Here is a 15,589-nt window from a genome sequence, read left to right on the forward strand (position 1 = left end):
GAAACACGAGTCAGAAGTGGGACATATTGTCAATGTGCCTTTTAATACTGAGCACGGCGGAAATCAACCTTCTCTTGTTTGTTGCAGGTAGTATGGACTGTGCACTGACAGTAGAGTGAGGCAGTGTGGTAGTGCACGTTGTTCAGGTGTAGTGAGTGACCAGTATAGCCCACCTAATGGAGTTTGAAAGAGGCCGAATTGTTGGTGCCCGTTTCACTGGAGCATCTGTGAGCAAAACAGCGAAGTTATGCGGTGTAACACGAGGCACGGTCTCGAAAGTCATGACCTCATACACAGTGCACGGCGCAACAGGGTCTGCTAAGCACAATAGTGGTTGAAAGACGAAGCTGCAGAAAAGGGACCGCCGGGCCTTGAAGCGTATTGTGACGTTGCAGAAGAAAACAATGGCCTCCAAAGTGACCAAAGAACTTAATCAGCACCTAATCACCCCGTGTCATGCAAAACAGTGAGGCGGGAACTGCATCAAATGGATATCCATGGGCGTGTTGCTATTACCAAGTCCCTAATGACTGAGACGAGTGCTCGAAGGTGACGTGCATGATGCAATGACCACAAAACTTGGACGTTGGAGGACTGGAAACATTACGTTTGTTCAGACTAGTCAACCTTTACCCTCTTGCCCACTACTGGACGCGTGTTTGTATGGCGAACACCCTCGGCAGCATACGATGTGGACTGTCACCGCCCGACTGTCAAACATGGTGGCGGCTTTATTATGGTCTGGGGCATTATATCATGGTATTCGGCAGCCCCCTTGTCACATTACACAGTCGGGTCTCATAATCCAGATCCACCAGATCCACCTAATGGTGCGAACCTTATTTCCAACCCGGAATGCCATCTTCCAGGATGATAATGCCCCCATTCATACTGCTGGCACTGTTCAACAGTGGTTTCCAGAGCATGCTGATTAGGTTCAACATCTTCCCTGGCCCACCTAGTCCCCAGACCTGAATATCATCGAGCCCCTGTGGGCTCTTTTGGAATCCAGGGTTCGGCGTCGATTTCCACCTCCTTCGTCTCTACCTGAGCTGGAGGCTGTGCTGCATGAAGAATGGCTTCAAATTCCACTCACCACCATTCAGGACTTGTATCGGTCTATTCCGTCCCGAATCCAAGTTGTATTGCATGCTAAAGGTAGCCCAACACCGTATTAATACATGATGTTCCGACTTCCACAGGTGTTTCCATTATTTTGTCCAATACCTGTATGTTATTTAATAAATGACAAGGAATATCTACAATTTGAAGCACATAATTTTACTCCTTTTCTAATTATTGGATATTAGAATGAAATTCGCTTTAAATTATTTAAAAAAAGCGAATTAAAATATTAGGTAGTTTAGATTGGGTAGAGAAATATGATTTTAATGCCACGAATATTTCTAGCATTATTTCAAGAGCAGGGAAATGTGACAGCCACCTTACGCACTTTACCTCATATTCGTTTCTTCCATCTTTTAAAAGCTGGATATTTTCTTGCAAGATCATTGATGAATTTACACTTTCGCTTCGTTATTTCATTAAAGTAAATTTTACTTAATAATCGAAATTCTCACTATGCGTATCTGTATCGCGTATGCATAACTCGAAAAGAAACTGGTCGACCTCCGTGGCGGAGTGGTTAGCACACAACGCCAGAGGTCCGGGATTCGAACCCGGCCTGGACATGGTGTTCTTTGTGAGTGTCCCTTCATGAAAATCATCATATCATCGCTCATACACCTTCGCGATTAGCCAAAAGTGGCAGAAAAGCGATGTAAAGTAAAGCAAATCAATCAATCGAAAAGGAACTGAATAGACCAAATGCGTTCCAGCAGTCTCAGAGGGCGAAGCATCGAGTTAGAATAATACTAATGACTAGCGTGATAGGCGGAATTTTGTATTTTCTATTTCTTTCTAGTAAAACATAGGCTTTAATGTTTATAGTTCGTTTCATGGTGTTTCTAGTCCAAAAACGCATTCTTGTAGTGCCTATAAATGCCTATTTTGCTTAATCGTGCCAAGAATTGTTATTCTGCAATTTTTGAATACTTAAGCTTTCTTGCCTTTCCCTATATTGAAGGCCGCAAGACTTTGTTGTTGTACTGACTGAAATCTGGTATTCGCCAGATTTGAGAGTCTCAATTGGAACATTGGTATAAATATGTTTGTGACAATAATGCAAATTGTTTATTGATAATTTGTGCAAATTCGCACAGTCGTTAGTACAAGCTCTTTTTGTGAGAATTACTTTGATGATTCCCCGCAAATGTGAATTTCGATCAAAAGAGTATTAATAGTTTGTTAATCGTTAGCGCACTTTTATGTATAAACTGAAGTGCTAATACAGTATAACTGTAAGAAAATTGAAATAAGTTCACATTCATTGCCTATTTTAATGTCTTCCTTTACTTTTAGGCTGCCTTTTAAGTGCCTATTTTTGTGTCTTTTCTTAGGGTATACAGTGCCTATTTTAATCATTTTGGTGCCTATTTCAGAGGTTTTTAGTGCCTATAAATCCGCATCCTACTACTGACTCAGTCTGGAAAGTGACCGTGTTCAGCTCCCAGAAGCTAGGTGAGCATTGCTCGAATACTTAACGCACCCCAAGTGATATGCTATAAATGATGGTCGTTATGCGTTCAAGCATTCTCCATGCAGCACATTTGCTATGGTCAATGCTATACTCTTTCCAAAAAAGGAGGACATTTCCGGGTAAAAAAGGACGTCTGGTCACCCTAGCGTCGACGGACCCGTTCGACCCCCTCCACGACGCCCATGCTGTACAGTCACAGTTTCACGGACGCTTCTGGATTGTAATAACTAATGCACTGAAACAAACTAGATGATACTGTTACAACCCAGAATTGTCCGTGACAGTACAACCAATAGCATGCAGAAGAAAATCAGATTCGTAGGAGGACAAAAGAGAGACAGGCAAGCAGATAGGGATAGATGGAAAGGGAAAATAAGACAGGTAAAAAAGAGAAAGAAAGTCATAGGATATAGAAAAAAACTGAATAAAAGGGATAAATACAAATAGAGAGTGTGTTCAGAGGAAAAAATACAGAGAAAGTGATACAGTAAAACCTCGTTAATCCGGACCCCGATAGGCCGGACTTCGCTTAATCCGGGCAGGCAAAAGGCAAAAAAAAGAAGAAAAAAAAAAGAAAATAAAAGCAGAGTGAAAGTTTTTAAATGTGGCTAGAAGTCAACAAGAGAACTTCCCAAAGAAAAGGCAGTCAACCACTGATGAAATTCTGTTTCCCACAGACTTTGTAATGTACTGTACCTATAGTGTATTTAGGTCTATGTCCTTGAAATACACCATAATAAATGTGTTTTGTTGCTATAAACTGAGTTTTAATGCACTTGTTATTGTTTTTTTAGGTTATTTCAGTTAATCCGGACTTTCGTTAAACCGGTCAACTTACCCCCCCCCCCCATTAGTCCTGATTAACGAAGTTTTACCAGATTATCGACGTTTTACTGTATAAAGAGAGAATATAAAATTAAACAGAGAGCATCCATCACCTTTAGTATCAACTGGAAGAATTGATACCTTCATAAATGGGGCATTTTCCTTCTACTCTTAAAATATACCTAGGCAAGGTTTTGATTAAAAACTTCAACCAAAAGGTCATCGACCACTAGATTAGTATTAACACTTGCTATTGACACTGCTAATCTTATCTTTTCAATAGCAGCTTATGAAAAAAATCATCTGACATTGTGCAAACGCAATTTCCAATTGATTGATTTTGCCAACCCAAATAAGAATATCCAAACTTGGAGGTATGTACAGTTCGACCATTTCCTTGCGAGGTCGAGAGATCGGGATAGTGTGGCGGGCGGCGCTAGCGGAAATGCCGACATTTTCGACCAGTAACGTCCCACTTATTTTTATGGACATGTCTTTAGCATGCAGATATTTATATTAATATTGCAAAACGAGCACTGACCTGTATTATAGGTATAGGAGTTGTTCAAAGTGATGTCCACCTTTATTCACACATTTCTGGCATCGTTTGATCATAGACTTCTTAATCTATGGCTTGATGACATTTTGATTCGCACGCAAAAGTTCTTCTTCCGTAATTCTTCCAAGTTCTGCCCTTATATTGGCTTTTAGTTCGTCGATACTATGAGGCTTATTTCGATAGACTCTATTTTTTAAGGTTCCCCACAAATAATAATCGCACGGCAAGATCTGGCGAACGTGAAGGATGTAATGTAACGTAATGTAAGGACAAGACGTCTAACCGTCTCTCTACCTGGAAGCGAAACGCCACGGAATTTCTGTTCAAATTGCCTATGCACGTCTCGACACGAGTCTGTTTCCACGTGTCATACATAAAAATTCTTTGTTCTAACGTGAACTTTGCGGCTGGGATTTCAATCGCATCACTTACACACAACACACACATACTGCAATTACACAAAGAAGTAGCACGGCAAGTAACCAAAAACCACACTCTTTCACACAGTACGAAATTAACACGCTCTTGGTTCAAGGTCTGTTCCTCAATGCATTCGTAGCTCTGTCCAGGGCACCTGTAATCGCGAAGGAAAGAACAACTCAAGCTCGGAGCTTTCGGATTGAAAACAATGCTCACGAAAACCATTGACTTTAACGGTTTAGTCTGCAACGTAATCTTGACACAGTGTTGCACATTACGATTCCGAGCGAAGCAAAACGCTTTCGAGGGTAAACTTAAGCGGGACGTTACTGGTCGAAATGTCGGCATCTCCGCTAGCGCCGCCCGCCACACGTCTCCCGATCTCTCGGTCTCGCAAAGAATTGGACGCACGGTACATGGGAACATTGCTTTCAACATATTTATGGGAAAATAGTTTTTTGGTTTACCATCTTGAGACATGTAGTATAGAGAACTGCAAGGAACCAATTTCGCTCGCTCGTACCCGTTCGAGTGTCCTGAGCGTTTTCGATGGAATATCATTTTAATCAAGGTTATTAGAATTATATAATGTGATTTTAATGTGACAATAATCGTAGACACATATATGTAAAATATCCGTCCTGATAATTTCAGTCCACAATCATCTGTTTCATTTTCATGTATCACTGTATTGGTAAGTTTTTACATGGAAACTTAAGTTTCAATTTATCTGCGTCTTTCACCTCACGATCCATATTTGAGGGTCCACTACGACAGAGAACTTACGGTTATACGTTATTTACTTGAGCGACGAAGCTCTCGATTCCGTACGCTATCTAGCGTCGTTTGTGAAAACTACTTGGCGCTCGAGCGAAATGCTCTTCCTGAAGCACTCTAATGCTCGAACATTAAACCAAACGAATAGTCCAAAGTATCAAGCACCTGTAGAAATTTTAGCTCAAATGTTTTAAATTTAAAGCAGTTATCGTTGTTACAATATTTGGGACTGGCCTCCATTTTCCTCTTAAAGTACACAGTATATTTTTAAAGTTTTATTTCAGAATATTACCCCACTATATGTTCTAAGAGCACCATGAGTTTAAATTCTTACGCTTTGAAAACGTATTCTTGACAGCATTGTGGAGAAAATCCTGCACTACAGTGGAGTACGCATAACATGTCGAAAACAGGATTTCTGTCCACTATTTGTAACTTTGCGACATACAGTAAGAACAATACAAATAATTCAAAGGTAATGACACTGTAGAAGAGTGATTAGATTCTAAAATCTGAGAGACTCTCATCTTTGGTAAACAAGGTTTCTATTAATACTGGAAAGGTATTCCACAGTTTATCTGTGCAACTGATGCAATGTTCCAGGACAAACACTAACATTGCACCACCATATTTATGACACCGCTACTTCATTATTTCTTATCCTTTTTAAAGAGCTTCTTTACACTTTGTTTTGACCTTAACTCCCGATAACTCCATTGATAAGTTCTGGTTACTGGTGTTACAGTTTATTTACATTGTTAAGAAAAGAAATTGATGATTAGTCTTTGAACGACTTAACGGTACCTTTCCCGTGAAGATAAATACAAGAGATATCAAACAATTTCACACAGTTCTTTAGAAATTTAAGTTTTCAAACAATCAAGACGTACTTTGTTGCGTAAATTTCTCATAACGTTTTCCTGAATGGATTTCAACATTTCAACCAATTGTTATTATCTCAGATTTCCTAACATTATCGTAATTATCGTAACACATTCATTGTAAACTAATATTTACACTATATATATAATGTATATCCTTCTTGGAAACAATTTATTTGGGGGATTTCGTAATCGTTTCGAAGACAAGTTATGTAAATATCTGCTCACGTCAAGCTTTCTCACCAAATAATGGGCAAAAACTCGAAAATTGTTGACGTCAATTAAAATCACATTCGACATTTTGAAAGATCATGTGAATTTACCTACTTTATCCGCAGTAAGTCTATCTTTTAACAAGCAAGCTATAAAATAAAGATGTGTAATAATTGGACACTGTTGCATGTTTTGAAACTTGTAACAATTTGTAAAACATACAACCTACAATAAAATAAACTCAATTTTTTGAAAACTCTTTCATTGATTTATTTTAAAGGTAGAATCACACGGAACTAGATTTCCTACTGGAATGCCCTTGTTGGCGCTGGATTTGCTACCAGGCTAGAAATTATGGCTGCCTGACTGGTTTTGGCAACTAGACAGTGTCCTAATTGAAACTTGCTTCTCTGCTCGACGCTGAGGTAGTAACCAATCAGAACGAAAGTATGGTCATGTGAAGATAATCTGTGAGTTTGGCAAGGAAAAGCAGTTTTTGTCTTTTTTTTTATGTTGATTGTGCGATTACTATTTGTGTTCGATACTCGATAAAAAGACGAGTAGCAGAAATGAGGTACACTCGTGTTTATTACTATTTAGCACTTTATCCATAGAAATTAGATTTGTACATGACAGATATGATTAGCGGATAATGAAAATATATTAATAGTGTATTAAATGCTTCCTATTTAGTTGACCGATATTTTTTTATGGATTAATCCTAGGAAACTCATGTACGAATACATGCCCGAGTTCGTTAAAAAACATGTTGAGTACATATTGATTATCATTTCTTCTTTCGACAGACAATGCAGAATAGTACGTTAGCAATGTAAAAAATTGCGAAATAAATCATTCATAGGTGTCTCCGGTATAGTAAAGTAGTACCTGAAAATGTTTCATTCTTGTGTGTCCTCGCCATAACATAGCCTATTACTCGCGTCAAACACAAACTTTAAAATTGGATATCAGTTATTAAACCAGCGCCCTAACCAACACGGAAAAACGAGCATGTAAGCCATTCTGCACTGGGCTGGTTCATCGTGCTCAATCGTGCTGTGGCGTAACCTGTCCAGCACAAAGTACACAAACAGTTACATAACACACTTCCTCTTATCTTGCAGTTGTTATCTCTTCTATAAAACGAGACTGTGCAGGAAAGGAAAGGCAACTCTGTTGAGGGTTGTGCAGTCTGTGACCTTGAAAAGAACGACCAGTGCCATGTCTAAGCCACGCGTGTTGGTGTCTCATTGCGAAGTTCCAGATGCAGCTTTGGACATACTGAAACCAAAGTAAGTACACAAACACATCCAGTTTACAACATTTACAGTAACACTTACTTTCTAAAATTGCAAATTCATTATTCGCGTCGGTTAGGTTCTGAAACTGTTCTACCTAACCCAAGTCATAGATATTGACTTATTTGGTTTATTTTACTTTGAGTTTCTGCCACTTTTGGCTAATTGCGAAAGTGATGATGAATGGTAATAAGATGTAATTGATGAGAGCAGGGGTGGCCACAAGGGGGATAGATGGCGCGCCTGCGTCATGGGAATTTTTGGGGGGGACAAAATTTTATAGTTTAGCGACTAATTCTATAAGCATATCTTCACACAAAGGGGGGTGGAGTTCGTTTCGTTTGATTGACTTGTTAATGATTTATAGTTACGGTTATTATGTACAGTTTTTCTACCTACCTGTGGGTGATCGCGGCGATGGGTTTGAAATTAAACACCACCTCTTATGCCTTAAAAATCGGTTTGGAAGGACAAGGTTAGTCAAGCAGACAAACTGTTAAGAATTAGGTTCAGTGCACTAACAATGGCAGTGAACCTCAGCAGTTTTGTACGTTTTATGTTAGCAAACATGAAAGTGAGCCGTGCTTTTTCTTTCTTTAGTATTTTAATTTCAACTCCATTAAAGGTTACGAATGTCCATACGCGCCGACGCAATAGGCTCGAGCCCCCCCCAATGTTAACGATGTGGGGCTGAGCCCCCCCAAATAATAATGTATTCTTTTGCTTTTCTTGTAAAGTTTACTTTGAATTGTGTCACATGAACTTAACTTTAAATACACATTTGAAATGTTCTAGACCATCAACTTTGGGGGCTGAGACCGCTAAACCATGAACTTTGGGGGGGGGGGGGCTATGACCAGAGACATCAAAACACATGACTTATTACTGTAATTATGAGTATTGTTAAAATTTTTACTAAAAAGAGTTTCAAAAGACGATGTGCATGAACTAGGAGAGTGGATGGGACGTACGGGCTACAAATGGCTCTCACATGACATTCAGAACGAGATCATTGATATATTAGGGAGATCTGTTTTGCGCTCCGTGGTAGCAGATATTAAAAGTCGGGAATATTTTGCTATTATGGTTGATGAAACTTGTGACATATCCATCCGTGGAAAATTAATATTCTGCATTCCAACTGTGAATAAAAATGTTGATATTTTTGAGGAATTCATGGGCTTTTATGAGATTCCGAACACTGAGGCCAAAACTTAAAAAAGGGAGAGAGTGAGTCATTCATTAACTTATTTCAGTGATCAGAGCCCCCCCAATAATTTTGACAAGTCGGCGCCCCTGCGAATGTCATGTGCCTTTCGATTGTTGCCATGTCGGCCGTGGTATAGTTCCGAGTCGGCTAGTAACTTCCGACATGCGGACTTCAGTTTAATGATGATTTCAGGCACGATTTGTTTCACTTTTATGTGTTCCTGTAATTCGACTGACTGGATAATTCTAAAATACATACTGTCGATTTTCGTTGTTTAAAGCTTATGTATTTCGAAAATTTATTTGTTTTAAAAAATGAAATCAAATTATCGACAATCAAACAAAAATTAATTACTGGGTGTTTATCCAAACTATATTTGTGTGTGATCGTGTGTGTGTGTGTGTGTGTGTGTGTGTGTGTCGGGGGGGGGGGTATGATGAACAATTCTTTTGGGGGGATTATTTTGATGAACGACTTGGGGGATGAGTCCACGGCTTTGGGGGGGATGGCACCGCAGGATGAGAGGACAATAGCGAAAACATTAGACAGCACAGAACACGAATCCCACAGAGGATTACACTGGCTGCGAGTCCAGACGACAGAGCCTCTTTGGAATTCAACATTGCAGTTACCGAGGTGTATTACGCGGACGAGATGTTGACTTTTGGGTGCCTTGATCGAATGTCACCTCTTGCACACCAAGTTATATTTCCGATATTCTGTTACAATATTAAGTTTACGATTTATCTACAGGCTACTACTATTGATAAACTAATTGGATTGGTTTGATTTATTGATGATTCTTGTTATTTATCGTCGTTTTTCTTCCATTTTGGCTAATCGCGACGATGAGGATGAGTGATGGCATGATGAAATTGATGAAGGGACACTCACAAAAACACCCACGACCAGGGCGGGATTCGAACCCGGAACCACCTTAGCCACGGTGGTCGATAAAATAATTTGAGTAGCATTTATTTGAGTAGTGGTATTTATAGGGAGTCTAGGAGCAGTGGCGGCGCCACTGGGGTGCGAAGGGATGCTTGCGCACCCGTTAATTTTCTTCCGCACCCCCTATTCAAAAAACTGTTTTCAGCCGCAAAAACTGTTAACTCTTCACATAGGGAAAAGTTCCCGTGGCGGAGTGGATATCACATCGCGCTACAACGCCACGGGTCCCGGGTTCAAATCCTGGACTGCGCATGGATGCTTGTGAGTGTCCATTCATCAATTTCATCATATCATCACTCATCCCCATCTTCGCAAATTAGTCAAAAGTGGCACAAGAAGCGAAGTTAAATAATGCAAATCAATCTTTCAAGTCAGGAGTAACGAAATTAAGAGTTACTTTCCTTGCGTTTCCATATGGAAGGGAAGCTTGGATTTCTTTGAATTTTCTTCCCTTAGAATTTTCATACTTAAACATAGGGGTGCCCACAGAGGGGGATTATGGCGCAGGTTGCGCCATCGAGATTTTTGGGGGGGGATTTTTTTACCTTCAGATAATATAAAGTTCAACATTTATATCTTTTTCGAAAATATATGGAAATATTTTACACCTTAAATGCACCATATTTAACACGTGAGATGAAGAAAAGAAAGTGTTTAAGGGTATTATCGAAGGTGAGGTGGGGGGGGGGGGTTGATATCGAACTTTTTACATATTAGGCCTTAATTGACAATAGGGTTCTGGGGGACATTCTGAATTAAACTTTGGGGGTGACAGTATCCAACTCTAGGTCTTAGATTATGGCGGGTAGTTAGTTAGAGGGGGGATTGAGCATTAAATTGAAGGGGATATCCAATTCTTGTGTATTGCTATTGTCTTAGACCGTTGCGGAAATTCTGGTGTGGAGACTGAGAATTATTTTTTTGGAGGAGGAAATATTCACCCCTCAATATCAACAGTAAGTCTAAAATTTATTGAGTATTATATTTAAAGGGGGATAGAGGAAGCTCTTGATAAAATGTTAAATCTTAGATTGTCAAGGGATTTCTGTAGTAGAGACAGAGTTCGAATTAAATTTTGGAGACTGTATTTAGTGATATGGTATCCACACGTTTTCGACCCCGAACGTGCCAAAGGAGAAGCTGGAAAAGACTAAGAAAGTATTGACACCCTATTAAATTAATATTCTTGAAAGCCTGCAAAGAAATGGATGTAAAAATTTTCTTGCTCGCTTCGCTCACGATAATTTGTTCCTAGGATGCGTGTTTGGCGCTTTAATTAGGTGAATGTGAAGCTGCATTACAAGACAAGCGATATTCTCGATACGATCAGTGATTTTAGGGATGGTCTTGATTGATGGGCTCCCTGTTTAGGGAGGAGGGGCAGATCAAGTATAGTGTTCAGTAAAGCTAAGAAAAAGTTACTTTCGGTAGACACGCTGTCGTAATTAAATACTTTGTGTGGATGACGATATGGTTTGAGGGAGCGAATGATATGATTTTTTGTAGGGGACGCATGACATGATTTTGGGGGGACGCATGTTATGATTTGGGGGGATGCGCCATTGGCCTTGGGAGAATATTTTAATCAGAATTATGTTTATAATTTTAGTTCGCTTGCAGTTCTTGCATGAAACGTGCTACGCAAGTTATGTCTTATCTAGAATGAAGGAAGCTGGTAACCGACCGTACAGAATCGAAAATTTTAACTTTTTTTATTTAATTGATATATTTCAGTGTTCAAAGTAACATAAAATGTATTTCAAAATGCGGAAACTACAAATATCCGACATATTTAGTTCCGAAGTGTGACCAGAGTTCGTCCAATTCTTCGTATCGTATGGAGCAGTTTCGCAGATATTTCTCTCTCTCTCTCTCCCTCCCTCTCTCCCCCTCCCTCCCTTTCTCTCTCTTTATCTCTTTTTAATATCATATGAAGTGGCGGCTCGTGACTTTTCAAGGATGCGGCTAAAGTATTGCTTATTTCATTTGCAATGACTCCCCCCCTCCTCCCCACAATCGCGATGCAAATTCATTTCATACGCGCGCGCGCGTGCACACTCATGATTTCTTGATTTGATTGATTTCACTTCGCATTTTGCCACTTTTGGCTAACCGGAAAGATGAGGGTTAGTGATGATATGATGAAACTGGTGAAGAGACACTTTCAAAAAATACACATGCCCAGGTCGGGATTCGAACACGGGATTTATTGCGTCGCAGCACGCTGTGCTAACAACACACACACACTTGCAACAACAAAACACAAGTAATACTTCACAGCAACAGTGACTACTTTCATTGCCTTGTAATCAAGGGGTCCTGGGTTCGATACCCGGTGGAGATACAAGTGGTTCGGATCCCACTTTAAACTGTAGGTCCAGTCCCGATTAGCCTTATTGTGCATAAAGTGGACTTAAAACAGCAACTCACACTCAAACAGTGACTACTTCATATGCCACACGGCTAACATAATGAACCGCGCGAACAATTTTTTCGGGCCTGAAGCCGGTTACAGCAGCGTACGTTTTCTTCCTCTTAACCACTGCAGTGCTGCACAAACTTTGGGGAATATATTGACAGCATTGAAAAGGGTAATTTAGATCAAATTTGAATTTTCAAACATACATTTACCTCTTTCGGAAGCCACAAATGCGTGGATTATAGTTTCATAGTTGCAATTAGCACCAATAAATTAAAGACTAAGCTGTATTGCTTTTAAAAGAGTAGGTCACACGTGACAGTTTCAACGTTGGATACAATTATTGAGAAAATTATTTTGCATAATTTCACGCGCGACGAATACCGACATAACGGCTCAAGTGTGATGGTAGGTATACGCACTCCATCACATCCAAAACGTCGCCACTTTGCTCGTTGAAAAACGTTCCGATGAAATGTGAAAAATCATGGAAAACAACCATTACCACGTGGTTTCATGTAGCTGTCGGAATTATTCCATGTAGGCTATAACACGCACCATGTTGGTTTTTTTTTCGAGAATAGATTTTGGAAAACGTGCACGTTATATAGCCGTAAACATAGTACAATTTATTTTTTAAGCCTAAAACTCCAGATTGTTGAATTTAGGCGATATTTTTCGTTCTTTTTTTTAAAAGAAAAATGTACTAAAATTCACAAAAAAAGAGCTACAATTCGCATTTTGTGCAAATTCACGTTATTTCGCGAATTCGAATGCATGAAAATATGTTCTGAACATGTCACTGTGCATACATAAACACTTTTTGCAACAATTAACGTTTTTCGGTATTATCGCGTTTGCGAAAAATCGCTTTGCAAGACCAATTATTATAACAAAGAGCTTCAACAATTAGGCACTCTTCAAGCGCGAAAAAATAATGCGCAGAAAAGACATTTTGCCCATCATTGCAGCACTGTTACTTCCGAATTTCGGAAATCGTCATTGTTGTTCTCACGGTTGTCCGTTGTTCGGAAGGTCTAAATCTTCGCTGCGGGATAGTTCTCATTGTCCGAGTCCATAATTGAGTAATCTCTCCATTTACTCCCATGGCCATGCGTTTCTGCAGGGGCATTAAGAAATGCAATTTTTTTTTAGAAAAAATAAGTGTCCACTAATCAAAGGTGTCCGTTAGAAGGAGATTTACTGTATTTACTTCGCTTTCATGTTGTGTGGACGAAATATTTCTCTTTATTCAAAGAAGATTGTAAAGTTTCCCTCCCTCAGGCTCTGTCCGAAAGGTACAAAGTGCAGACTTGAAGTATGCTCTTGGCGGAAATGACGTCACCTAGTACAGTTCGAAAGCGCCAAGAACAGAAGGACGCAAGTAGAGTAGTAACAAGAAAAGCTTGCCACAAAAATCTGCGCGAACTTTCGCCAACATTCGGGTCAACTCGGTAGCTCCGCCCTTCGTCCGAACGAAGGTTGCCGCGTAGACGGATGTTTGCAAGGCGACAGCCGATCTAGGGGTCTCGACCGACTGAATGTTAACACACAAATTGAAAACTGTATAAGAGGCGCAGCGAATTTAGTACTTTATTACAATTATGAATAATAGTAAAAATTTCAATAATAATACTTACATAATGTGTTCCTAGTCTGCATCTTCTTGAAGTGCACAGCGTACAGCACAGATGGTTGGTGACTAGGTCACGTGGTTTCCAAACTCGTTGTTCATTTGTTTAAAATCACGAATGTAGAAAGCGAGCAGCACAGGTAGATAGATATAGACGGTGTTAAAGGTGGAGCTACTGCGGAGCATGCGCACTCGTCTGGTCCCCCTCGAACATCCGGTTACGCTTAGGATGCTATGGACGTTAATATGAAAGGGCAAAGTGGAGATTCGTTTACATGGAAATAGGGTGTCAGCTGTGTAGCATATGGTTGCACAGTTCGATCGGGAACAAATTTATTGAGTCAAGTATCACTTCGTAGGTTTCTGAAGGACGTAGAGACACGAAACCTGTTGATACAAGCAGAACGAGAAAGGACTGGTACTCGGAAAGGATTTTTAGGACTTGCATTTTGTTACAAACATGTTGATCGTTTATCTGCATATTGTGTTGTGGTGAAAAACACGCCTGTTAGTGAGGTTTCAAACCGAAGCAACACGCAACAGCAGTGGTTCGTACGGAAGTGACAAGCGACACAGGCCCATTTAGTCTATAAATAAGCATTTACCCCTCATGGGAAATCAAGTCTCAGGCGGCACAATACACGCCATTGAGAATCTGAGCGACACGTGCAGCTTGTCGTGTCGCTTCGGTTCGAAAAATGTCATTGATCACTGAGGATTCACTTTATTGTAAGTGGCACGGAGATTACACACCGAAGCGACAAGCAACAGTCCCTTTACTCTAAAGGAAACAATTCATCTTGCATACGAGTACAGCAGAGCGAGGCGACACGATGTATGGTACTGAGAAAACAACAGTCCAGTCCAAGCGACACGTAAGGAAGCTTTTAGACTGCAGCGATACGTGTCTCTTGGAAATCAATATTAAAAAATAAACAATACCTTCCGAACGACAAATTACAGGTGTCGCTTGTCGCTCGGACTGGGCCGCTTTATCAATACCGTGCATTGTGTTGCCCCGGCCTGTTATTTGCGCAAGCGTGACTTGTGAATGGTTTGCTATAGATCGAATGCTTCTGTGCGAAACCCCGATATGGCTTGTCGCTTCAATCAGAAAACTCCCTTGTTGCTTGAAGTAAATTCGTGCAAGTGAAAGTGGCATGCCATATCATAGGTTTTCCCTAAATCGCTCAGGCGGAAAGGCCACGTTGAAAGCACATATATTTACTAGCATTTGTTATGTGTCATTTCATTAGTTCTGCAGATATGTTGGCAAAGTTTCACTTAAGCATACTTTATAATATAATAGGTAATATCACTTGTTTTATAGAATTATATTTCCCTCACTTTTCCATTTAGAAAATAATTCAATATATCTAAACGTTCGTCGTGCGTGTACATGAGATACTTGTATCATATGCTTGTATGTACGTAGATTCTGTGATACGTAGTGTGCTATACAACTGGCGGCCACAAAGACACGTCATATTTTAATAATCTGCTCTGCAGTTGATCATCCGACGGATTCTAGACTTCCACTCCTTCATAGTAGAACTTTAACAAATACCTTTCTTGACTATCGTCGCATAACTAATGACAACAAGTGCTCATTTCTTACTTTGTATGCTGGTGAATCTGCACTGGCAACAACGGGGACTGGCCTAAACCGGAAGTTCCGGGGGGACCGGGCAAGACCTCACCAATGTTTATGTTTACATTTTTAACACGGTCTATACGTTATTGGCCAGCAAGTTGTTGGTTATAGTTCTTCTAATGTGTGGAAATGTATGTGTACGAGCATTTC

General features: G+C 40.0%; 1 protein-coding gene across 1 annotated transcript in view; it reads left to right on the plus strand.

Moving 5' to 3' along the window:
* The first annotated feature begins 6,756 nt into the window (after positions 1-6,756).
* LOC146003651 (glyoxylate reductase/hydroxypyruvate reductase-like) overlaps positions 6,757-15,589 on the plus strand; it is a 125,615-nt gene continuing 116,782 nt past the window's right edge. The window contains exons 1-2 of the mRNA XM_083142002.1: positions 6,757-6,848; positions 7,399-7,566. Of these exons, the coding sequence (XP_082998128.1) occupies positions 6,844-6,848; positions 7,399-7,566 (173 nt within the window). The 5' untranslated portion in view covers positions 6,757-6,843. The remainder of the gene's footprint in view (positions 6,849-7,398; positions 7,567-15,589) is intronic.

The sequence above is a fragment of the Lepisma saccharinum genome, chromosome 20, assembly GCF_977018435.1.
Source record: "Lepisma saccharinum chromosome 20, izLepSacc3.1, whole genome shotgun sequence".
Lineage (NCBI taxonomy): Eukaryota > Metazoa > Arthropoda > Insecta > Zygentoma > Lepismatidae > Lepisma > Lepisma saccharinum.